Source organism: Arachis stenosperma, chromosome 4, assembly GCF_014773155.1.
Source record: "Arachis stenosperma cultivar V10309 chromosome 4, arast.V10309.gnm1.PFL2, whole genome shotgun sequence".
Lineage (NCBI taxonomy): Eukaryota > Viridiplantae > Streptophyta > Magnoliopsida > Fabales > Fabaceae > Arachis > Arachis stenosperma.
This window is the reverse complement of record NC_080380.1, coordinates 146,934,933-146,960,066: the sequence shown is the minus strand read 5'-3', so window position 1 is coordinate 146,960,066 and position 25,134 is coordinate 146,934,933. Positions and strand designations below refer to the sequence as shown.

At 33.5% G+C, this 25,134-nt stretch overlaps 2 protein-coding genes across 11 annotated transcripts; one reads left to right on the top strand and one right to left on the bottom strand.

The window, feature by feature from the left end:
• Window positions 1-786: 786 nt before the first annotated feature.
• On the bottom strand, window positions 787-3,772 carry LOC130972883 (uncharacterized). 10 transcript variants are annotated; one of them, XR_009083945.1, is made up of 5 exons: window positions 3,280-3,772; window positions 2,671-2,831; window positions 2,512-2,586; window positions 1,794-1,897; window positions 787-1,714 (listed from the first exon to the last, which is right to left on the bottom strand). XR_009083945.1 is itself a non-coding variant. In XM_057897213.1 (5 exons), coding segments are annotated over exons 2-5 (333 nt in total). In that variant the 5' UTR covers window positions 2,644-2,831; window positions 3,280-3,772; the 3' UTR covers window positions 787-1,245. The 10 variants fall into 10 exon arrangements, 1 of the variants encoding a protein (XP_057753196.1); XR_009083947.1 differs by having other exon boundaries at window positions 787-1,476; XR_009083949.1 differs by having other exon boundaries at window positions 787-1,247.
• A 2,163-nt stretch (window positions 3,773-5,935) lies between these two features.
• Window positions 5,936-8,056, top strand: LOC130977114 (isoflavone-7-O-methyltransferase 9-like). Its single transcript, XM_057902130.1, has 2 exons — window positions 5,936-6,724; window positions 7,757-8,056. Exons 1-2 carry the CDS (start codon window positions 5,936-5,938, stop codon window positions 8,054-8,056), a joined length of 1,089 nt encoding a protein of 362 aa, XP_057758113.1.
• The last annotated feature ends 17,078 nt before the right edge of the window (window positions 8,057-25,134 follow it).

Here is a 25,134-nt window from a genome sequence, read left to right as displayed (position 1 = left end):
ATATGACAGATGTATCTGGAAAGAAATAAACTTTTTTTAGTAACAAATTCAAAACCTCTGAAAAAAAAAAACATATCACCTTGATTAGAATATTAGTATGTTGGTTAGGTGTGATATATAATAACCAATTAACCATACATTTTTTCTGAATTCAAGAAAATTCTTTTGGGGTTGGTGTACGTTGAAAACCCACAATGCAAAATAATTACATTCGAAGTACCCTCTATAGAGTCTATACTATGTATTTGAAAAAAAAAAGGGTTTAATTATTCTGTAAGTACTTATAGTTTCACTGAATTTTTAATTAGATTTTTATACTTTTTTTTTTCAATTGGGTCCTTATACATTTTTTTTTCAATTTAGTCTTTGTTAACGTTAAACGTTAAAAAAATGTTAGTAAATTGTAAAATTACTTGTATACCCCTAGGAACCTAATTAAAAAGAAAAAATATAGAGACCTAATTGAAAATTTAAAAAAATTATAAATATTTAATAAAAGATATTCTTATAATCCCTATTTAATGATTCTACGACATAAAAAATTTTCTATAATCCCTTTTATTTTATCACTATCATTTTTTTCTTATTTATATACAAATTGTACCAAAAATATCGGTTTTTTATTTTTTTGACTTTCAAAATACCTTATCTTAAGAATATACAAAAAAAAAGTAATGGTTAAAATGAAACAGAGAAATAGTAGTAATAAGTATAATATAAAATTCAATTTTCATCACTCAAGTATTTATTATGACCAACATAATGAAAGAACTTGCATATGGCATATGGTAACAAGAATCATTGATAGAATAATAATTAAAATTGTTTACAAAAATTGAATTCTATATAATTTCTCAAACAAGAGAACCAATTTGGCTGACAAAAACTCAAAAACAAATATATTAAAGAAATCCTTAAAGACTGCTTGCTCTAGCATAAATAGATATTCCATCTCCTTTGATATGATTTTTGCCATTGCAACTGATGCCAAGTGACGCACAGGCCGTCGACAACCAAAAGTGAACAGGAAATACAATGCATCCTCACACTATCTTTGCCACAACAAGAGTTTTCTCACCCATAATAACTGCAAGGACAAAGCAGTTATCTAGACTCCAAACAATCATATTTACACCACGTGGAGTGGGTAGAGTTCTCTGACGAGGACCATCTCTCTAAGGTTGAGGAGGCATAGGTGGAGGTAGAACTCTCAGATGATATGCCCGAGTCCAGCGACTACTTTTCTCCTAAATAGAAAAAATTTGAAAAACTAGAATGTAGTCAACTAATCTTTGGTAATTTGGGTAACAAAGTAGCCATAACTCTCACTTTCCTTCATAAAAAGAGGAAAAAGAAAGAAAGCAACCATAGAAGAAATTACATTTGATGAATTTTACATGTGACCTGCGTGATTTGGGAATCCATATAATAGCACTCCCATCACGAGAGCAGATAACAATATTATCATGATTCAACCTAGAATAAAAGCCGACTAGATTATTAGATAGCTAAAACATTGAGAATTGGGCAGAAGGCATTTTTAGCTGGAAGAAAGCATAGGAGAGAAGAGGGCCAATCTAGGAGTCAGAACATTCAAAACACTAGTTCCCAAAGATATATATACACACCCACCCACCATGAATTCTTAAATTTGGGAATATTTTCCTCTTTCCAAATTTTTGATGTGGAAAACTGAGATGCTACTGCACATCCACTGCAAAAAATGAAGCAAAGGAATGTATACAAAAATTTCATCTATCAACCAGTATATCAGATATTGGAGTAATACAAACCTAAATTGCACATAGTTTACATCATTTTCATGCCCAGATAACACATCTATCTCGTGATTTGGCTGTTCAGTATCATCCACGCTTGGTTTACAAGCATTCCACACCTATAAAATCTTGAAGTTAGATAACAAATTGTAAAGCTGAAAATCCATTTCAATAAATACATGATTGGTTTAATTAAAAGAAACCTAATCCCCCTCCCCCTCTTTTTTTTCTATGGGTTCTTTTCTTCCTTTCTCTTCCTCTATTTCTGTGAGCATTAAACATCTTGATTGTAAACTTCTCTGAAGCTACTTAATATGCAAAGCTAAACACTCATTTAGATGCTAGCACTTAACAATATGTCAGAGATAGTTGGGTACTCTTATAAATGGAAAACGATCAAACACCTCACAAGTTATTTCTATAATAAATTTTAGTTTTGAGGCTGTCTTGTTAGCATATAATGACCATTAAAGCCTATACAATATGGCATTCAAATATATGATAGAGGAAATAAGAGATATTTTCATATTCAGACATGTATGATGTATGTATCAAGAGATATGTATCCTAGCAAGATTATCAGAGCTACCAGTGACAAAGACAGTCCCATTAGTATTACCAATGACAAAGACAGTGCTATGCTTCATTTGAGACATGAAAACAAGACGAAATTTGCTGAAATTAGGAGAAGAATTAACAAGAAGACAAACATGAACATCACAATGCTGGATACCTTAGAAACTCTATCTTTTGTTATATTAAGCAGCTTTTCAATAACAATTTCGACTGAACTTTCCATGGCATCTTTCTGGAATGAATAAACAGAAAGATAGAACAACCTCTTATTATATTCCAAAAAGTCCATAAAAGAAATATGTATGGTTGCATTTACCAATATAGGCAAGGGCACAATGAAACAAAGTGGAGTGCATAAAAAGGGGTAAGAATCTGGTTTTTAAGCATTGCAACAAGCATTGAAAGAGCAAGCTCTCTGATTGAGGAATCTGAATCATCCAGCACTTCAAGCACAACTGTCAGAATCTGATTGAAGTACTGCAATAACGATGAAACAAATATCACAAAAGACAAAAAAGAAAAATCTAATATACTGTGCTATGCCGCAATGGTAAAATTTTCTTAGCTTTACCCTGACTGACCCCATTCTCAAAATGTTATCATTTTTTTAAACTATTAATTAGCTCGAATTTTAATTTCTCAGGCTTGCATTCATAGTCCAAATCTCAAAATGAAAGCTTAGAATTAAAATTAAAAAAAAAAAGATAAAATAAAAGTATCTGTCCAATACATGTTTCCATCAGCAAGTATGAAGCTTTTTTTTTGGGAGGGGGGTACATGCTAAGACTTCCAAATTATAGGTCAATGATGCAGCAACATCAAAAAATAACTTAGTATTATTGATAACAAATCTAAAAGAAAATTTCTAAAATAAAAAATGTATATAGATTCTGAGTAAGGAAAAATAAGGTTATTTTGCCCCTACCTAAGTTCAAGATGCAGAACTTCTTCGAAAACCGTTTGCTTAATTGCGGGCCTGCTGAATCAGGCTTCGACTCCATTAACTAGCAGCAGCAATTTAAAAATTTTGCTGATCTGTGGCTGGCGGTGTGCGCATTGATGAGTTTGGGACAAGAAGGAGAGAGAAAGCTGACGTTGATTGCAACGCTGTGTGGGTCCTGCGTAGAGTTCGGAATGCTGAGATATTTGAAGGAGAAAGAACCATAGCTCAAGTGATTTTTGTTACGGCATCGAAGCTCCAAGATTTGTCGCTAACACTTCCAACCTTGATTCATCTTTGTTCCGTCGACTGTCGCTGGTAGTGGATGAATGGCCTTCTTCTAGTAGCGACGAGCATGGGAGGGACGCCGAGCAGAGGAGATGCCGCAAGAGGGGACCTTACGGTGGATCCAGCGGGAGCTCAAGAAGTTAGGGCTACTGGGTTAGGAGGGGGTGAGTGTGGGACAAAATAATAAGGGATTTTTTGGAAATTTTAAAAATATGATGGTATCTTTGATTAGTTTTTTTTTTTAAATATGAGAATATTCGTTTATTTAATAGAATATTCCATTATTTTAAACGTTTTTATTACGGTAGGGATTAAATTGAAAAAAATTATATGGTATAGGAACTTAATTAAAAAAAAAAATATAAGGACTTAATTAAAAATTTGGTGAAACTATAGAAACTTATAGAGTAATTAAAAAAAAAAAAAAAAAAAACAATTAGTATCTGGTTGGTTCGTAGGAATTTCTGTTGGTCCCTTTTCCACACAATACTTTACTAATAAGTAATAACTATTCATTAATAATTCTATTTGTTGCGGAATTTCTATGATGATCAAAGTCGAACTATCAATGCAAATCAGTTAATAAAGTCCCCATAATAAGCCAATTCTTCACATTAGCTCTACAATTATGTCTTGTTTTTTTCCCTAAAAAAATATGAGGTATTTTATTAAAATGAGAATGAGGGAAAACGTTCAAGTAGGACAAAAAAATTTGCACCAAAGGAACGAGAGTGTGATAAAATTATTTATTCTAAAAATTTAAGGATCAACTTACAAAATCATTTATCTAATAAAAATTTTAAGTTAAAAAATATAAATACATAAATAATTATATAATTAACATGTCTCCCTCACACAAAATTATTTTTAGAGTATATGTAAATTATAACGAATGTTAATGTGCTCCGAAAAAAAAGTAAAAATTGTAGCGCTCCTTTAATTTTAATAAAGTCTAAATTATATAGTGTAAAACTTAAATTTTGAATCTTAAATTTAAAATCCTAAACCATAAATTATAAATTTTGAAATTCTTAAGTTGAAATTCTAAACTCTAAACTCTAAATTCTAAATTCTAAACTTTAAATTTAAATATAATAAATAAAGAGATAAAATTTGTTTAATTAATAAGAAATACAACATTTCGATCCTTATTTAATAAGAAGTGTTTAAGAATGAATAGTAAATTATATATAATTTTTTTATTAATGTTATGCTAAAATCTCTTAAAACCATGGTGATTATATATATAATTTTTCTTATGCTAAAACCATGGTGATAAAACTATCAGAAAATTTGGATAGAATATTGAGTAATTTTATTTAATTCAATTTTTAAATTATGATATGGATAAATTAAATTTAGCAAGTCTTTTTTTTGTTGCATCAATAAATTGGATAAAAAAATAATTTTTTTTTGTATTTAATTTCAACTTATTTTATAGTTGGGGATTTGGTTGAGTGGCACTACAACACAACCGGCATTTTGCGGTGGTTCTGGGGCCATATTGCGGCGATGAATTACACGCCGAAAGATAGACCGCAGGTGAACGGTTAGCGGCGGTTTTAGCTAATCACTGGAATAATTGCCACGTAATAAAAATTATTTGCGACGGTTACAAACTGTCGCTAAATGGAAGGGAATTGAAAACAATGACTGTTTGCGGTGGTTTTCAACCGCTGCTAAATGTCGGAAAAATGGACAATATGCCTATTTTGTGGTGGTTAGAAACTGCCGTCAAATTCAGGATTTCCATTAAAATTCTAGCCTTTTTTTATTATTTTGCCTCTTTTAAAATAATATGTTTATTCAACTTTAATTTATTAGTTATCGATTAATTTAAAAAACTTCCAATCAAATAAAACAACCAAATAACATAACAAACCAAATTATATATATGCAAACATAAATTATATAATAAAATTGCCATAAGTGCACGATTTAATATAAAGTAAAATTTCATAATTTGAAAAAAAATAAACATAAAAATAGAAACATTATTGCTGATGATATATAATTTATAAGGTAACACAAAAAAGGGTATTATTGAATGTATATCCCTTTTTACCCATGATCAAGAAAAAAAATTATTATTATTGGTCAATAATATTAATTGGTTAGATAAATTAAAAAAAAAAACTATACTTTTACATTACTTAACTTGGATTAGGAATCATTGAATATGATACTGTTCTAGAATCATTGAATCTCTGATATTGGTCAAGGAATGATTATTAATGCATGGTCAACAATAATTGAATGTGATTCAACCTTATAGTTTCCCCTAATGTGCATATATAATGCATGAAACTATTGTTTCAATGCAAACACATACATGAAAAACATGGTGGAAAAAATGGATTTACTAAGTGGTCGCAAAGCAAATGAGATTTTTGAAGGGCAAGTTCATGTGTACAAACACATGTATGCTTACTTAGATTCTATGTGCCTTAAATGGTGCATTGACTTAGAAATACCAACCATAATCTACAACCATGAAAAACCCATCACCCTTCATGAATTGATCTCAATTTTACAAGTTCCACCATCCAAAATTAGTGGCGTGGAGCGTCTTATGCGCCACCTAAGTCACAATGGATTCTTTGATATTGTAACAATCCATGATGATGATGATGAAAACAAAGAAGAAAAAGAAGCGTATGCTCTCACTATTGCTTCTGAGCTTCTTGTTAAAGGCACTGAATATTGTTTAACTCCTATGGCTAAGTGTGGTCTTAATCCAATTATGTCAAGTTCTTTTAACTTATTAGAAAAATGGACTTTAGAAGAAAATCTTACTTTATCTGAAATTTCCCTTGGAACAAATCTTTGGGACTTTCTTAGCAAAAACCCTTCAATTTTGACATCCTTTAATGAGTCAATGGCTAGTGACTCTCAAATGGTGAAGTTGGCATTGAAAGATCATAGTGCTGTTTTTGAAGGGTTGGAATCCATTGTAGATGTTGGTGGTGGAAATGGAACCATATCTAAGATTATTAGTGACATGTTTCCCAAATTGAAGTGCATAGTGTTTGACCTTCCACATGTTGTGGAGAATTTTTCAGGAACCAGCAGCAACAATTTGAGCTTTGTTGGTGGAGACATGTTCAATTATATACCTGAGGCTGATGCTGTTCTACTTAAGGTATGTATAAGTAAATTACAGCATAAAGTATTATTTTTGTTTCAGCTAAATTCTAATTTAGTTTCTAATTTTAAACATCTTATTTTTGTGTCAAAAAATTCTAAACAGATTTAATGTTGTCCTATCGTTAAATTTGACACTAATAATTAACCGAATAAATGACGTAGATATTAATAACGTTACTAGTTAAATAATATCTTTTTCTATGTGTTAGAAAAACATAACTAAAACTATTTTGTAATACTTCTTCTCCTCAATTTTTTTTGGTGTAAAACTCCAAATCATCATAACAATCAATCATCAATGCTTCAAAAGTAAAGAAAAATTTTTTATATTAATAATTGTTGGTGGATCTATTTATTTACATACTGAAATCAAATACTATATTAACTCTTCAATATGCAAATCATTTGTGTCAAATTTAATGGCGAGACAACGTTAAATCCGCTTAAAAATGTTTTGAAATTGAAATAGGACATTAAAAATTTTTTATGACAAAAATAAAACGTTTGAAACTTTAAGGATTAAATTAAGATTCACTCCAAATATTAGAAACCTAAATAATACTTTCTCATAAATTATATTATTTCATCAATCTATTATACTTCTTTTCATAGATGTTTCATTCTGTTTCAATTTTAAAATAGATATTAATTTGGACAACATTATACATTAAAAGTCAATGTTTTTAGGTTAGACAACAAAACAAATTGTTCATATATATATATATATATATATATATATATTCGTTTTTTTAAAGTAGTAATTATTTGTTTTTAAATAGAATACTATATAAAATTAATTTTTAATTAATTAATATTAATTAATTTTTTGTCATATTTTTTTTAATTTTCATTTTTTGAATTATTTAGGATTTAGAATTTAAAATTTTAAAAAATTGGCTAATATTAAAGAGGAAGAATTTAGGATTTATATTATTTGTTGGTAGAATTATTTATGGGCAAGAGACATTAAAGGTGAAGAAAATGGTATGATACAATTCCTAACCTTTTTGTTTTGTTTTTTATTTAGTGGATTCTACATGATTGGGATGAAGAACATTGTGTAAAGATATTGAAGAAATGCAAAGATGCAATTTCAAATAATACTAAAGGAGGAAAAGCAATTGTCATAGATCTTGTGATAAATGAAAAACAAGATAAATTTGGACTTACTCAAATGAAGCTCAGAATGGATATTGCCATGACAACTTTGAATGGAAAGGAGAGAAGTGAAGAGGAATTGAAGAAGCTTTTTTTGGAAGCAGGCTTTCAAGATTATAAAATATTTCCTTTAACCGGAATGTATTCTCTTATTGTGGTTTATCCTTAAGAATAATTAACGTTGAGATGATCATTAATAAGTGTCACAAAACAAAAAATGCTAAGAGAGTTAGATAAATAATATATCGAAAATGTTTGGTAACAAAAAAAAAATGTAAGACTCAAGACTTTTGAAAAGTCTAATTTTAAATTAATCTCAAATCATATATTTATTTACAATTTTAATTTTAGAAATTATTTTATTGAAAATAATTAAAGGTAGTTTTGATTAATTGAATTTAAAATAAATTAAGAATTTTTATTCAAATTCTATAATTATAAATTATTTTTCTATTTACAATTTAAGATTTTAAAAATAATAAAATTTGACTATTTAAATTAGAACTTTATCTAATTTTATAATTATTGAGTCATTCTCCATATTTAAATTATAAAGTTAGTAGTTATTAAATAGTAAAAATTTTATATATAATTTAATTTAAATATTTTATATTTTTATAATTTAATACTTTAAGTTTTAAGAATAAAGAAAATTAATTATATTATCTTATATTTTCAATTAGAGTATTTGATTGAAAATTAAATTAATATTTTAATATAACAAATAATATTTTAAAATAATTTTAAAAATTTAATTAAATTTTAAAATTTATACTTCATATCCTAATTTTATTAAAATTATTTTACTATAATTAAACCCAAAATCTTAATTTTATACCCAAACCCTAACCCCAATTAAATCACAATTTTTCTCTTACTCCTAATGAAACTCTAGCCGCCATTATCTCCCACCCTCACCAACACACAAAGCAGCTGAACCCCCCTTTTGCCAACCAAAACACACACACCCATCAGAAAGAAGGAAAGAAAGAAGGGAAGAGGGGAAGTGGACTGCTGAGGAGAAGGAGAGGAAGAGAAGGGAAAGTTGTCCACGTCGTGCCACTGCGCCAGTTCCTCGCCGCCGTGCTGCATCATCGTCTATGGAGAGTCGCCGTCGCTGTCGATCCGCCACGAGCCGCCATCGCAGATCAGCGACGAAGAGAGAGAGAGCCGCGAGAAAGAGTGGATCGTGCCACCCAGTCGTCGTCGTCCTCGCCACGTCGCAGTCATCGTCCTCACTGCGCCGCCTCAGCCATGGGTGAAGCAGAAAACAGTGCGCGAAGAGAAAGAGACCGATGGGAGAGCGTGCGCGCGAGAAGGGAGAAGCCAGTTCTGCCACCGTCGCCGCGTCCAGCCGCCGCCAGGGAGCCCCACGCTGCCTCTGCCGCTCGAAACCTTGCTGCTGTCGCCGGGAAATACCGCCGGTAAGGATTTTTAGTTGGTTTTTGTCCCTTTTGAGTTTCCGGAAGCTTTTCATCGCTGCATGTTTGTTACAGTCTCCGTCGCCGGAGTTCTAGTCGCTGCTGTCGCTTAGGATGGCTGCCGGGGCTGCCGCCAAACCGGTTCAGCAATCTCCGCTGTTTCGTTCTTATTAAAGTAAGTTTTTATGTTTCGAAAATCCCTGCCTTAGTATTCTGTTATGTTTGGTTATGAACTCTGAGGTTATGGTAACGTAGGGTCGTGTTCTGAGCTTTGCATGTCGTTTTTAAGTTGTTGTGAGTATTGCGAAGTGACCAGGGACTTGATCTACGATTGCTGTTGGTTTCGGCGGGTTGAGAGAAAAGGTTTTGTTGACACGTTTTGGGTTAAGATTTCGACTTGTCGAGGTGGGGGCTTTTTATATAAACTAATCTATTTTAAATTAGAATTGTTATAAATAGATATGACTTACTGAATGTATTTCTAGTGATTATGTAAGTCTTATGCATTGTCTGATTTGTTCTAGATGAATATGGTTGTCTTATGCAAATTTTCTATAAAATCTGAAATTTTGTTTGAAATATTATTTAAAAAGTCTGAATTTGAGAAATCGTAATATTAGATTTATTAAGAAAATAGTATGTTTCGAATTTAATTTAATTGAGAAAAACATATGACTTGGGTTCAATTTACTCAGAAAAAGAGTTTCTTTACAATTTTAAATCACTTAAGAAAAATATTGTCCTAAGGTCAATTTTATCTATAAAAAGAGTTTATGTTTTAAATTGGGCTTAAAAAATTCGTTCAGAGGAGCTTTAATGACTTTACAAGAAAAAAGGACTTTGATGGAATGACGTCGTTTTGTGATATTTTTGGAAAAGGTTGAAAGAATTAGTTTCTAAGAATGAAATTGAGATTGGTTTTGAATTTTAAACTTGGTTTAGAATTACATGATTTGATTTAGAAATTTTCTTTGAATAACTCAATTTAAGAAAACAATAACTTTTAAGAATCTTTACTGAATTTATGGAAATGAGGTCGGTTGTTTTTTCCCTAAAGTCTTAAGATTTTATTGAGGAATTTTATGACCAAATTCTGATTTAGAGTGAATGATTTTGAGTTTTCAGAAGAAAATTTAAATGTGGCTTTGTTTTGAAAGAAAATTGAATTGAGAAAAAGTGGTCCTTGAATATGTTTGTTATTGAAAGTAAATGGGCCAAAAATAATTTTTTTTTTTGAAATAAGACTTTAAACCTGATTGATTATAAATATTATTGAAAATATGATGAGGATTTCTAGTCTGGCAAGGATAGTGGTATAGTCCCACTTGCTCAGTGCGTAAATCGTTGTGTAGGGATGGTAGTTTTATCCCACCTGCAGTGAGGATGGTAGTTTTATCCCTCTCACATATGATAAATTATTTGGCAAGGATGGTGGTTTAATCCTGCTTGCGTGTTCTGGACAAGGATGGTGGTTTAGTCCCACTTGCTTGTGGAACCTACGGATAAGGATGGTGGTTTAATCCCGCTTATCCGAGTCGGGTCTGGCAATATAATCGACGCGTGAGCTCATGGCCAGTGGGACAGGCATGCATTATATGCATTTATATGACATTGTTTGGGTGTGCATATTGTAATTAGTTTGCCTATGTGAATAGTTATGTTTAATTGCTAATTGCTCTACTTGATATGACTGCTTGACTGTGTTTGAACCTTCTTACTTGTGTTTGTGACTAAAAATTGGTTGGATTGTGATGAATTAGTTGTTGATTGAGTTGCTTGGGTCTAGGGCCGTGGTTGATTATGAAATGGGCCAAAGGCTGTGTTTGGTTTGTGTTTTTGATTTAGAAAAGTATGAAAAACTAAACTGGTTCAGCATAGACTTAATGAACCTATGCTTGGAATGGTTTGGTCATTCATGTTGTCTAGGAAAAATTTTTAAAAAAACTTTTAGATTTTTAAGAAATTAACAACTTTCCCTTTTAGAAAGGATTTCGGATTTTGAATATTAAATCTTTGGTTATGAAAAGAAGCATAAGACGGTTATTAATCATTGTACTTTAAAAACGGTTTTATTCTCATATCTTATTATAGCAATTATGTAACCCTATAGTGAGAACTCTTTTGAGGATGATGTTCTCACTCTCCTACAAGTTTTTTCCTTTTCAGGATATGGGCGACGGAGTTTCAGAAGAGTTATATTCATTTTCTATTTATTCGACATTATTTTGTATTATCTTAGTTTTTATTTTTCCCTTGCCTTTATTTCTAGCAATTTTTGCAAGAGGGATAGGAGTTTTGATATGTGAAGTTTGTTTATTGGTATGATATATATATATATATATATATATATATATATATATATATATATTATTTGTAAGTATTGTAATCTGTACGGGTTAAGTATGGTTTTGGTCCCTAAAGTTTAGCGCCAAAATCGAAACCTTCCCTCATCTAATTTTCGATTTAAAATCGTCTTTAACGTTTTTTTTTCGTATTAAAATCGTCCTTTTAATTTTTTTCGGACAAAAATTTCCTCACCACTATGGCACAATTACCTCATCCACCACCACCAACACCACCAACACCACCACCACTATGGATAATAGAATCATAAGAATTCAGAACCAAAACCAACCACCACCACCCCCACCCACTGTTACTCCATCACCATCTGCATCACACCAACCAAAATTCAGAAAATCAACATCATCATTGTCATCCTCATCAGAACTCAGATCTAGAACTCAAATTTAGAAAAACAACCCCAGAATTCAAACTCAAAAAAATAAGAACTCAACTCAGAAAATCATCATCATCATCAGAACCCATAACTTAGAATCCGGAATTCAAACTCATAAAAACAAACACAAAACTCAAATTCAAGCAAACCCAGAAGAAGCAGAAGACAAAGTAGAAACAGAGATCGAAGCAAGAAGCTGAAGCGGCGAGGAGCAGTGGCGAGGAGGCGAGGAGCAGCGGCGACGGTGGCATTGGCTTCCCTCAGTGGCGAGGCGGCAAGAAGCAGCAGCGCGAGTCCTTCTCCCTCTTCGCGTCTCTCTCTGTCTGATCTCTCTCCTCTTGTGTGGGTGGTCGGCGCGACGGTGAGGGTTGGAAGAAGAGATGAGGGCTGGGCAGTGAGGGTTGGGCCTGGCGGTGAGGCGCTGGGCACGGCGGTGAGGGCTGGGCACGGCGGTGAGGCGGTGAGGGTTGGGCCTGGCGATCAGGCGCTGGGCGCAGCGATGAGGGTTGCGCGAAGAGATGAGGGCTGGGCGTGGCGGTGAGGGCTGGGCGAAGAGATGAGGGCTGGGCGGTGAGGGTTGGGCCTGGCGGTGAGGCGCTGGGCGCAGCGGTGAGGCGCTGGGCACCGCGGTGAGGGACTGGCTTCCCCTTTCCCCTTTTCCTCCCCTCCCCTCCCCCTTACCCTTTTCCTTCCCCCCTCCTCGACGCGTTTCCCCTCCCCCACACCCCCAACACGTTTTTTTTTTATTTTTTTAAATTTTATAACTTTTTTATTAAAATAGGAGGTAGTTTAGGAATAATATAAAAAAATTTATTAAAAAGGATGATTTTAATACGAAAAAAAACGTTAACGACAATTTTAAATCGAAAATTAGATGAGCGACGGTTTCGATTCTGGCGCTAAACTTTAGAGACCAAAATCGTACTTATCCCTAATCTGTACTGTAACGTATGGATAGAAGTTTTGAATATTCGGTTTTAAGTTTTAAACAGGATTATATTTTAGTATTAAATATTTTAAAAGTCGTCGTAATACCCGAGCTATCAGAATGGCGCAGCCGGAAGTGTGACATTTTGATAGTTAGGGTGTTACAAAAAATAATTACAATTTGTTTTATTTAGTATTTATTCATTATTACAATAATTAATATGTTAAATAAGATAAGTTTTGACTTTTTTTTTATTTTCCTAACATTATCGATATTTTCTCGTTCATAATAATCGTTCAAGATTATTTATAGTTTGAACATTAAAGGGGATAAAACTAAATGATATTTTACTTTAGTTATTTTTAGAGTTTAATGAAAATTTATAGCTAAATATTAATAAAGTTACACAGTTTTCGTTTTTATATATACCAAAATCACTTTGTAAATTGTAATCCTTAATCCATTTGTTAATGAAAATAGAGTTAATAACAGTTAAATAATAAAAAAAATTTCTTTTAAGAGTTTGATAATGATATTAAATTTATTATTAATTAGGAGATGGTACTAAAAAAATGATTAGATGAAAAAAAGATAATAATAATAATTTAAAAATGTATAAAGATTATAATTTAAAGAAAAAAAAGAATAATATGAAAAAAGAATTTTAGATAAAATATCCTTCCTTTGTAAAAAAAATATGTATTAATTTTTTATATATAAAAAATATAAATAATTTTAGTCCTATATTGATTTGAATTTTGTTGGATAAGTTATTTGGTTTGGGACGGATTTTAAATTCTTCCTATCTTAAAGTTTTGAGACAATTTTACTTCAAAAATTATAAATCTCTCTAAAGATCTTGATAGTCCTAAACTCTAAAAATAACAAACTAGACTTATCAAATTTAGGCCTAAATTTTACCCTACTTAAAAAGGTAATATATAGAATGAGAAATTGGCTACGTAACTTATTTTTTTTGTACTTTCTATATTACCCTAACTGAGAATCCAAATTTATTGCCTAATCTCTAGCAAGTAATATAGATCATCAATCATCAATCAACATTCTAACACATCAAATTCAAATATTCAAATCATATAAATCATATGCAAGAGCATAATTGGTTACATATCCCATTCATATGCATTCACTTAAGAGCAATTAGACAAGTAGTTGAATTTAGTAGATATATAAAAAATTGATGATGACAAATATGTTGATTTGGGTTGATAATCCAAGTGAGTTTAATGATGTTAGTTTGGTGTGCATGCCCAAATTTTTTTGTTGTAGTCCAATTCTATGAGGCAAAATGATCCAAAGCTGCTAAATAAGAATGGAATCAAATCAAGTCCAAAGCAAATCAATCAAAAGAAAAAACGATCTCTAATTTACTTTGGGTGTTGGTTAGACAAGAGAGAAGAGTTCACTTTTTTATTCAAACACCAAAGAGGAAGAAAATAAAAGCTAATCAATGAAGCTAATGTCAAATCAAGCTAAACAAAAGCATGACAAACAGAGTTCAAAGAAATTAAAGGTAAGTAATTTTTTTTTAACATATAAGACAATTACTTCACATTTTCTTTTCCTCTCTGATTAAAGAGATAGTAATAATAACATAAATGACATAAATAAAAAGATCGCGTAGTATCACATTTTTATGAAATATAATGATAATATGGCATATTAAATAATCGAATGGAGTTTATAAAAGTATATGTACTCTTAACTTAAATGGCTTGTAAGGTAGTAGTAGCAATTATAGGAATAGTATCAATCCATAAAACGCAAAGATATGTAGGAATTCTCGATTAAGAAGCCTTCAACAATAATGAGTTTACACATGGGAGAACTCGAATGATGAGCATAATGTATACGTGTCAAAGAAAGGAATAATGCCATAGAACAAATGATCACGATAACAGAACAAGGACATTATACAGCAACAACATCAATGGTAATGATAAAATAAACATAACTCATGCCAAACATATAAATTAACAAAAATATAATTTCTAACTTTTTTTTAGAATGTCTCATGTGCATTTGGCTATGTTTTTAAGTATGAGTAGGGTGTTTTTAGATGATCTATGTTTTGACATCAAGGTTCTGAGAACCAGACCAATTAAAAAATCAGTAGAGGTACTGGTTCAAAGGTTTAATGATTAATCGTGGTTAAACCGTGGTTGAACCGGTTTAGTTAAATATTAAAATTTTTCACTGGTGATCACTATCTCATTATTCCATCTTCAAAATTAAAAATTCCTAAATAATTTTACTCAGCAATAAATCAATAACTAATAAATTAATTCAGAATCAGAACAAATACCAGAAGTCAGAACAATAATAGTCCAAAAGTCAGAACAATAACACAAAAATAACTCAGAACATTATATATAATCAACAATAATAGTCCAAAAGTCAGAACAAATACCAACAATCCAGCTCTCTTCACAATAATGAACAATGAAAAAAATTAACTCACATAACAAGCATATAACCCAGAAAAACAACGATTCGTGATCAACATATCTGGAAAAAGAGCAATCAACTCCCAGAAATCAAACTGAAGAAGCACTGGAGGAGCTTACCGTTGACGACGTCAAAGAAGCAAGCAACGAAAAACGGAGAGGTAACGATGGACAGAGAAACCATAATCCCTAAATCTATTTGGTCACTCGACAGTGATCGAGCCGATCGTTCACCGCCATTTATCGGATTTTTTTCTGCGACTGAGCGCCACCAATTCAAACCTTTCGTCTCGCCTGTAGCCTAGTTCAATTCGATCAATACCCTTTCTTCTTTACTGTCCAGTCGCCACCTCCAGTCCGCCACACTCCTAGAAGGCCAACACCGTCCCGTTCTGCAGAAGCCATCAGCGTCCAGTTCTTCTCCAGACTCCGCCGTCCTTTCTGCTCCGTCGTGATCGTCTCCCTCATCTCCGACGATGCATGCCCTTCCTCTCCCAGAGATTGAAGCTGCAAGTTCCTCTGTCCCCCACTACGTGAGCTCTATCGTCGTCTTCTGCCTCTCGTCGACTTCTTCTTTAGCGCAGCTTTGGTGTGTGTTAGCAAGGTTTCGGCTTTAGGATTGGATTTTGGTGAGAGAGAGAGAAGGGAAAAGGGGGGTGTCTGTCTCTCTGCCCGTTTGGGCTTTAGTTTTAGTTTTTTCCAATTTATTTTAATCAAAACTGTGCTGTTTTGATTTAAAAATAGCAAACTGGCACTTCAGAAAACTGGACTGGTTCACTCGGTTTACCGGTTAACCACTGGTTTGACCGCTTTTTTGACCGATTTTTTGCAGGTCGGTTTTTGCCATCAATCGGATCAGTAAGAGGACCGGTTTTTGGTTAATCCGGTCGAATCGGCCAGTCCGGTCTGGTTCTCAGAACTATGTTTGACATTAAGACATGCATATTTTAACCAAATAATTACGGCGATGAGCCTCAAACAAAATATTTAGGATTACAAGAACTTTTAATATTAGATGATCACATATTTCTAATCTAATTTGATCACATAGAAAATATTTCATTATATGACAGTAATTATAACTAAATGATAATAAATTAATCTTGTAAGCATATAATATAGTCGCATAGGATCAAATTGCTCTGATACCAAAAATGTAACACCCTAATATTTTTAAACTGGGTTTAAGCCTTATTTGGATTATATTGGTCATTGATATTCAAAACGTTGCAAAATTTTTAAAATAATATGAAGTTTTTATATAAAATAATTTATATATGTAAAAATAGTAAATAACAAATTTCTATTAGAATGGTTACTAGTCGAAAAATATAAGTGGATATAAAGGTACTAATATGAAAAACGGGCGTGCTAAACTATGAAGGCACAGACAATGACAAGTTTACTCATACCAAATAATCATAAAAAAAAATATCATAGTCACAATTAAAATCATTCAACAAAGATAAACAAGACACATAGAAAATCTTAATTCTCTTAATTTGTATAACTATGATTAAAATAATTGCCTATTCTTCCTTCTTAATATGAATTTGGGTAAGCGCTTTACGTTTCATATCTACGTCCTTGATATGTCGCTCCTAATAGTGCATTTGTCTTTTCTCCTCAACCGAGTAGTGTATTACTTTGTACTGCGTCGTTCCTGAAGATGGAACGGAAAGAGGGGTGAGAAATAAAAGTTTCTTAGTAGTTTATCTATATGGTATCATCGTATCTATCTCAACTACTCCGAGTTTTAAAATAAAATAGTGATGACGTAATGTTGTTCAATTATTATTTTCAAAAGTCTTTGTTAGTCGAAGTAGTTTGACTTTTAAATGCTTCTCATTTACTTATGTCATGACACATGTGACTCGTAACAAAATGCCTAAAATGTTAAAACATATAGAATGCAAATTCACAAACCTTGATTTAATATTCTCGTAGGCCATAAAGCAAGGCAAAATAAATAATTGAATAATAGTAACATTGGCATAGATAAATCAAAGAGAAAGGATCTTTAAATAAAATAAGGATAATAAACATAATCATATATAAATCAAATAGAAAGGATCTTTGAATAAAAAAAGGATCTTTGAGTGAAATAAGAAAAATAAACATAATCATAAATCAAATAGAAAAGATCCTTGAGTAAAAGAAGGATCTTAGAATAAAACGAACATGATAAACAAAGTCATAAATTAAACAGAAAGAATAAAGGAAGAACAATCATAATCACACTTTTCTTTGTACTTTTCATTACTTTCTCTCGTAGTGTTTATGGAAGGTATTAAGCCAAACCGGTATAAAAAGTGGGAGTCCCCTTCCCTTACCAAAAGTTCTTATCCCAAACGTTTTGGCGATCACCTTCCCTTATCGAAGGATCATCTCAATCGCTCACCTCCCTTTACCGAAGGATCATATCAATATCATGTCTTTGGAAGTCATCTTCCTTTACCAAAGGATCATTCTTTGAGTTCAATTTACAATCAAGGTTATTTAGACATACACAAGAAGGGAGTTAGGTCTACAAAGAGATATTATTATATAAAATTTATGGGAGTCTACTTCCCTTACCCAATGTTCTTATCCCAAAAGTTTGCCAATCACCTTCCCTTACTAAATGATCATCTCGATTCGATCACTTTCCCTTACTGAAGGATCATTTCGATTATCTTATCTTTGGGGTCACTTTCCCTTATCGAAGGAGCATACCCTTAGTTCTTCAATGCACATAAGATGGTTATTATAATGTATAATATGTATGAAATAAAGAGACGCTATATCATGACATACAATGCTAATAACATCTATATAAAAATAATAGTATAAAATCCCTACCTCGAGTGACATATAAAAAAATAGTATAAAATCCCTACCTCGAGTGAAGTTCCTGTAGGCTCCGTTTGTTTAGTGTATAGTATGAGACTAGGGGTGTAATTGGTTCGGTTTGGTTCGGTTTTAGACAAAAAACCAACCAAACCGACCTAATCGGTTCTACAATGATACCAACCATTCAGTTGGCTGCTGTTTGAACAACCGAACCGAACCCACAGTGGTTTGGTTCGGTCGATTTTTTTATTTTTTTACACCTAATGATCAGAATTTAAATTATCATAAAATGAAGTTTAAAACCTTCAATAAACTAGAATAACAAGAGTATATCACATCCAAATTCAATACAAATTCAACTTAAACATAAAACAAAGACAACTAAAAATGTCTAGCAAAACAACAAAAATAAACACTTTAAACCGAAACAGTCCCTTTAAAATAAATAAAATCTAAACTGTCACCATGCTTAATCTGAATTCACACCAGACTCATCATCATCTTCTCCGGTTGGTGCAATTTCTACAAAAATAAAACAAAAAAATCAATATAGATTATAAACATAATATAGATTATAAATTATAAACATACATAAACTATGAAAGGAACTACAAATTTCTTTTTTGCATACCTAATCAAATTTCTCAAACTCTTCAATAAGCTTCTCAAAATCAGTTGTCATTGGAGAAGCACGAAGCTAATTTTGTGTGCAGATCAATGCCTCAACTGTCTTTAAGCCAATTTAAGCCACAACAATAAATCTTACAGCCATGTTGATCTCATAATTGGACCTCCTGTAGTAATCTGCATTATTGCCTTTGTGCTACTTGCCTAAATTATTGCATGAAGAAATTGTAATGTACTATATATCAGATCAAATGTAAACCCATGTGCTATGTACCTATTTCTAAGCTTCATTGTGAAAGAACCATGGTTCTAAATTAAGTACTATTTAGATTGATAACTTGAAACAAAGTGGAATAAATAAAATAATTGAGTAATATTACGTGTGAAGAAGGTTTTAACAAGGTTAAACTCTTTATTTACTCTCTAGATTAAGTACTCTTTATTTTCTAAATTAAGTACTCTTTATTTAATCTTTCTGTGTTAGTGTTATCAAACCTGCATCAAAGTAATTATTGATCTTTTGGTCTAGAAAAGACTAAAGAGTACTACTATTCACATTCATTTTTGTCTCTAAACTTGATTTATTAAGTATTACACAATCTTTTATGCTCTTGTAGCAAGGTTCTGGCCCTTTATACATTTATAGCAACATAAATTAATCCAACACTAAATTAATCCAACATAAATTAATCCAGCAGTAAGAATATCTAATAACTTGCAATAAATTTTGAAAAAACCAAAGATTAGGAGACAAAATCAGTCCTGAAGATTAATCAAAGAGAAAATTCCATTAGGATTCAAGTGGCCGGACAGTGACTAAAGTAGATAAAATATCTCTGTAAGCACCAAATTTTTTTATTTTGGTTATATGAGTTAATATTCGGAATTGGATTCTTAATTGATATGATATAAAGAAGTAAAAATTTTAAAAATTAAATCATGTGGATTTATAATTAAAATTGTGATAAGAAGTATATATATATACAAAGAGCTTCTTTAATTCAACGAACAGCAACAGCAACAAACTTTCAATCAGCCCAGCAACAAGAATATCTAATAATTAATAACTTGCAACAAATTGTGAAAAAATCGAGTTACCAACCTCAGAAGACGACATTTTGAGTTGCTGTTCGGACCAAGGGTTTTCTCGCCAACGAAGAGGAACTGTTCAGCGACAGAGACTGCTGGACGGCAACGAGGACTGCTGTTCAGCGACGGGTAAGAATGGCTCAGACGGAGATCGACGACGGTGAGACAATGGCATGAAGACAGCTTTCTGCAACGCCCGTGATGGAGATCGACGACGTCCTTCATGGCGACTCGACGACGGTGCTCTTAGCTCTCTGGCTCTCTGGCTCTCTCAAGCTCTCATTCTCTTAGGGTCTCAGGCAATCAGGCATAGAGGAGAAAGACGGAGGTTGTGACTTATGGGGTTGTGACTTGTGGCTGCACTGAGTAGGGATTGGGAGGTTAGAGTTTTGCATATTAGGTTAAAGGGCAAATGTGTAAAAACAAGCATTTCTAAACCAATATTTTGGTTCGGTTTTGTTCGGTTCGTTTTTACTGAACCAACAAAAAACCAAACCGAATCGATCGGTTTAATTCAAAAAAAAAACTAGTTTTTTTCAATTTTTCATTCAGTTGTTATAAATTTCGGTTCGATTTTGCGATAAATTTTGCTCTAGTTCTGTAACTTACACCCATATATGAGACATGGACATAGAGACATGAACTATATAGACATAGACACAAAATACATGTATACATGTTTTATGTTTGACAAAGAACATACATAAAACACATCAAACTTTAAAAAGTCAATAATACCCTCATCAGCTATCTTTACCACCATCACCACTATTTATATTTTTTCAACAGCTACACTGATTTTTTTTCCATCTCTATTCATACAAAAATAAGCCAGATAACAAAAGTTCTAGTAATTTCAACAACAAATTTAATACATATCTTCCTAATTAAACAGCAAGTAATTAATTGGCATGATTTTCATTTTGAATCCCGTATGTCAATTTTAAGTTGTTGAAACGACTATGAACGAATGGAATATCAAATTAAAAAATTAATTGAAAGGTGAGATATTTCAACAGTAGAGAAGCCAACGGAAAAAAATTATTCATAGCATTCAGACTATAATTTTTTTCTAAAAATAGTACAGATTAATAATAAAAAAAAAAGAAAAATAAAACTTTATTTTTGGAAAAAAATTCAAAAAGGGGCAAATAGAAGGATGAACAGAGATGAAGATGGAGGCACGATGGGTCGATGATAGAGGGTCGCCTGCGACATGGCAAAGACACAAGTCGCAGATCTGGAGATTTGGAAGAAGGAAGAACACAGAGACCCAATATAGAGAGTATGAGGAGGAAGTGAGACAGAAGCAATGGCAGTGGTAAAGACACTGCAATAAGAGGAGGTTGGTTGGCCATGAAGAGAAGAAATAGAAGTTTAAATGGGTAGAAGAATGGAGGGGAGAAGAGATTCTGCTTGGTTGGCCATGAAGAGAGAAGAGACGGAAGTTGAAATGGAGAAGAGAAAGGAGTGTAAAATTGTCAAAATAATTAGTGTCTCAATAATAATTTTGTGTCTCAACTTATTAGAGATACACTGAATATGTAACACCCTAATATCCAAATCCTTATGCTCGAGTCATAAGTCAATGATATTACGGTGGTACGACTCTCAGGTGGATTTTTAATATATAAATATAGTTAATTTCGAAAGGAGTATTAATCGAGAAGCCTGAAAAGAGTAGAAATAAAATCGCGAAGACGTATCACTCACGTTTCGACAACGAAAAGTTAAACTGTGAAGCCGAAAGCGATATACGGATAAGGCATAAAGGAGATTAAGAGATAGATAACAGATAGATATATATAACATAAGTAATAGCCACTAGTCGCGACCCGCGAAGTTTAGGCCGGCTAGGGTACAGTATGAAAGTAACTGACAACAGTATATCCTAATCTCTCCCAAAGGAAACATAAGAGCCTCTATAGGCAAGTTCCAAAAAAGTTCAATACATAATATAATCTTTTCAAAACAAAGATGGAGAGATTCTAAGCAAAACACAAAGTAGAGAAAATAAGGATCTTCGCCGTCTCTCAGACGTACCACAGCTCACTTCTGAGCACTTGGACCTGTATCTGAAAAACAAGAGATATATACGGAATGAGAACCCCGGGCCCATGGGTTCCCAGTACGGTAAAAGTGCCAAATAAATACAATGCACTGCAATAAAAACTCACTAAGCATCCTAAACTCCTTTTCACCAAGTATCCAGCCTAGATTCTCACTAATCCATAAATAGGCATCTGTCGTAAGGGGATACTAAATCTAGTTCATGTCACACATGTTTCCCAATTCGCTGATTCTTTCACGAATCAGACTCAGAATCATAAGCAAAACCATTACCAGTTGTTCTGCCTCAGCAACTTTATATCAATACATCATACCCTCGCCTGGAGCTAGTGAAATCACATCACTGCGTCTACCCAGGGGGCTCAAATGATCTCATTCAAAAATCATCATCATTATGCAATCGCATTATCAATTCTTCTCATCAAGAACAGCCCCCAACATCCACCAACACCATCATGAGGGATCTCTCAGTTGTACAAACACAAGCAATACAGACAAGTAATACACAAATAAGGTACAAGTAGAACAAGTAGCATATAATCAGGTAACATAGCATATATGATATAGAAATCAAAAACAAATAGGCAAACCCAAACAATTCAAACATATGCAAATGATGTATGCCTGCCCTATGGCTGATGATATCATCTGTCGGTTATATAGCCAACCCGACACGTCCTGGTAGCTAACCATGGACAGAAACACCCCTTGCGGAGCAAGTAGGTTTGAGCTACAACCCCCTTGCTACTACCCGCTCAGCCCAGAGCCAGTGGAACAACCACTACTGCGGCTACTACCCAGGCGGGTGTTTAACAGCTCAACCTGGAGCCAGTGGAACAACCACTACTGCGGCTACTACCCAGGCGTCACAATCTCTGACCTGGAGCAAGTGGGACAAACCACAACCCTTGCTACTGCCCAGGTATCTCAAGCATTAACCCGGAGCAAGCGGGACGAACCACAACCCTTGCTACTGCCCAGGTATCTCAAGCACTAACCCGGAGCAAGCGGGACGAACCACAACCCTTGCTACTGCCCAGGTATCTCAAGCATATCTTCATTCAATCTCAAATCATATTATCAATCCTCATTGTTATCAAATCTCAAACATTAACCTGGAGCAAGTGGGACGAACCCCAACCCTTACTACTACCCAGGTATCAGAGTTACATTCATTCAAAACTCCATAATTAACTCATTTATCATAAACATCATTTTTCGTCTCATACCCGGAGCAAGTGGACTAGCCACTGCTACTACCCAGGGAAACTCGCATCTCAGATAGTGGAAGTGCAAATCACAATTATCAATAATTCAGCATAAACATGCATGAATTCTCATCCATGGATCAACATCCATATCGGCCATCCGGCTCACGGTTAAATCCATAACCAGCCAGTATTCATAGCATACACAGCTATTCCGGCTCACGGTTCAATCCAGAACCAGCCAATTCATAAACAATTACGGCCCTTCGGCCAATGGCATAACAAGCACTTCCACCACTATCCTCCACATCTCACATAATCATCAATGATCCTCATTGATTATTCATTTTCCCCTTGCTTCACTCGCAAGTTACCTCATTCACTAGCCCTTTTCTAATAGCTAGGCATATCATAACGATTTAGGATGTAAGTGGTGAGATCGGAGGCTTAGAAGTATGAGATTTGGCTTTTAAAACTCAAATATCGACTTTGGCATGAAAACAATGCCACGCGTACGCGTACTCCACGCGCACGCGTGGATGTCCTTAAAAACTCATCGACGCGCAAGCGTCATGCACGCTAACGCGTGGATTAAAAAGTTGCCAAATCGACGCGCACGCGTCAACCACGCGTACGCGTGGATACCCTCGTGCCCCAGGCACAAAGCTGGCACAGTTCTGGCACAACTCTCTGGAAAATGGCTGGGCATTGGGTGCAGCACTATCGGCGCGCCCGCGCACATCACGCGCACACGTGGATGGCGTTTTCTGGAAGATCGGCGCGTACGCGCCAAGTGCGCACACGCGCAAGGGATTATTCTGCTAAAAATTTTCTAAGTTAAAAACTGCAGAATTCACAGCTTCAACCCCCAATCTTCCGACGGACATAACTTCCTCATTTTAAATCGTTTTTCACCCGTTCTTCGAACGGCATGGACATCCCGGATCCAATTTCATTTCTAAACAGATTTGGCACAAAACAAAGATCCGTAGTCCAAGTTATGTCCCGTCAAAGTATGCCCAAAAACCATGTTTTCATATAAAACCACAAAGTGCCATTTTCAAAACAAGCCACTTTCAACTCTTTTCAAAATCAACCAAAACATGCCAATTTCAACCCTTTTTGAAACCAATCAAAATATACCAAAATCAACATCAAGCCTCCTCAACTCATACATTAACACTTTACCACGAATCACAAACCATCATATAAATCATCTTTACCCATTTCAAGCAAATGGCTAAATTACAAACATATCAACATGTCATACATCCTTCCTCATCCCAATTTCCAACTATACTATTTCCAATCAACCATCATCATACATAACCAATATCATACTCACTATCACGTGGTTTCACCCCCAAATCAACCTTAATCATTTCTCAAGCGTATATCACAACATACATATCTCTCATGCATTATCATACCATCAAGGCATCAATAATCATACTCACATATATGACCACATAATATATCTCAACCAAAATCAAACATACCTCATCTATACTATTTCACCCAAAATTACCAATTTCCACACTTCAACTCCTCAAACCTCATTATTCAATAACCAACCCAATCATTCATATATTCATTATATGAAATTCATCCAATCACTTGTGTCATCATACAATGCACACATCAACTTACCTCCCTTACCTCTTTCCGGCCTCCGGCCCAAAATTTACGGCCTCCGGCCCAATTTCACAATTTAAATACATAAACCACAAATTAATACTCATTACCCAATACATCAAATTTTCAATACACCAAGCATACAAGGCCACACAATTCTCAACCCAATCATCAATTCACATTACATACCAACTATGCATATTAGCATCAACCATTTACACAATCCAAA

Coding starts and splice junctions, on each gene's coding strand:
- LOC130972883 (XM_057897213.1), bottom strand. CDS start 2,643: ATGGACTTTTTGGAATATAATAAGAGGTTGTTCTATCTTTCTGTTTAT. Junction 1,898..2,511: donor CAAAAGATAGAGTTTCTAAG/GTATCCAGCATT, acceptor AAGATTTTATAG/GTGTGGAATGCTTGTAAACC. Junction 1,477..1,793: donor GTAAACTATGTGCAATTTAG/GTTTGTATTACT, acceptor CTTTTATTCTAG/GTTGAATCATGATAATATTG.
- LOC130977114 (XM_057902130.1), top strand. CDS start 5,936: ATGGATTTACTAAGTGGTCGCAAAGCAAATGAGATTTTTGAAGGGCAA. Junction 6,725..7,756: donor CTGATGCTGTTCTACTTAAG/GTATGTATAAGT, acceptor TTTTTTATTTAG/TGGATTCTACATGATTGGGA.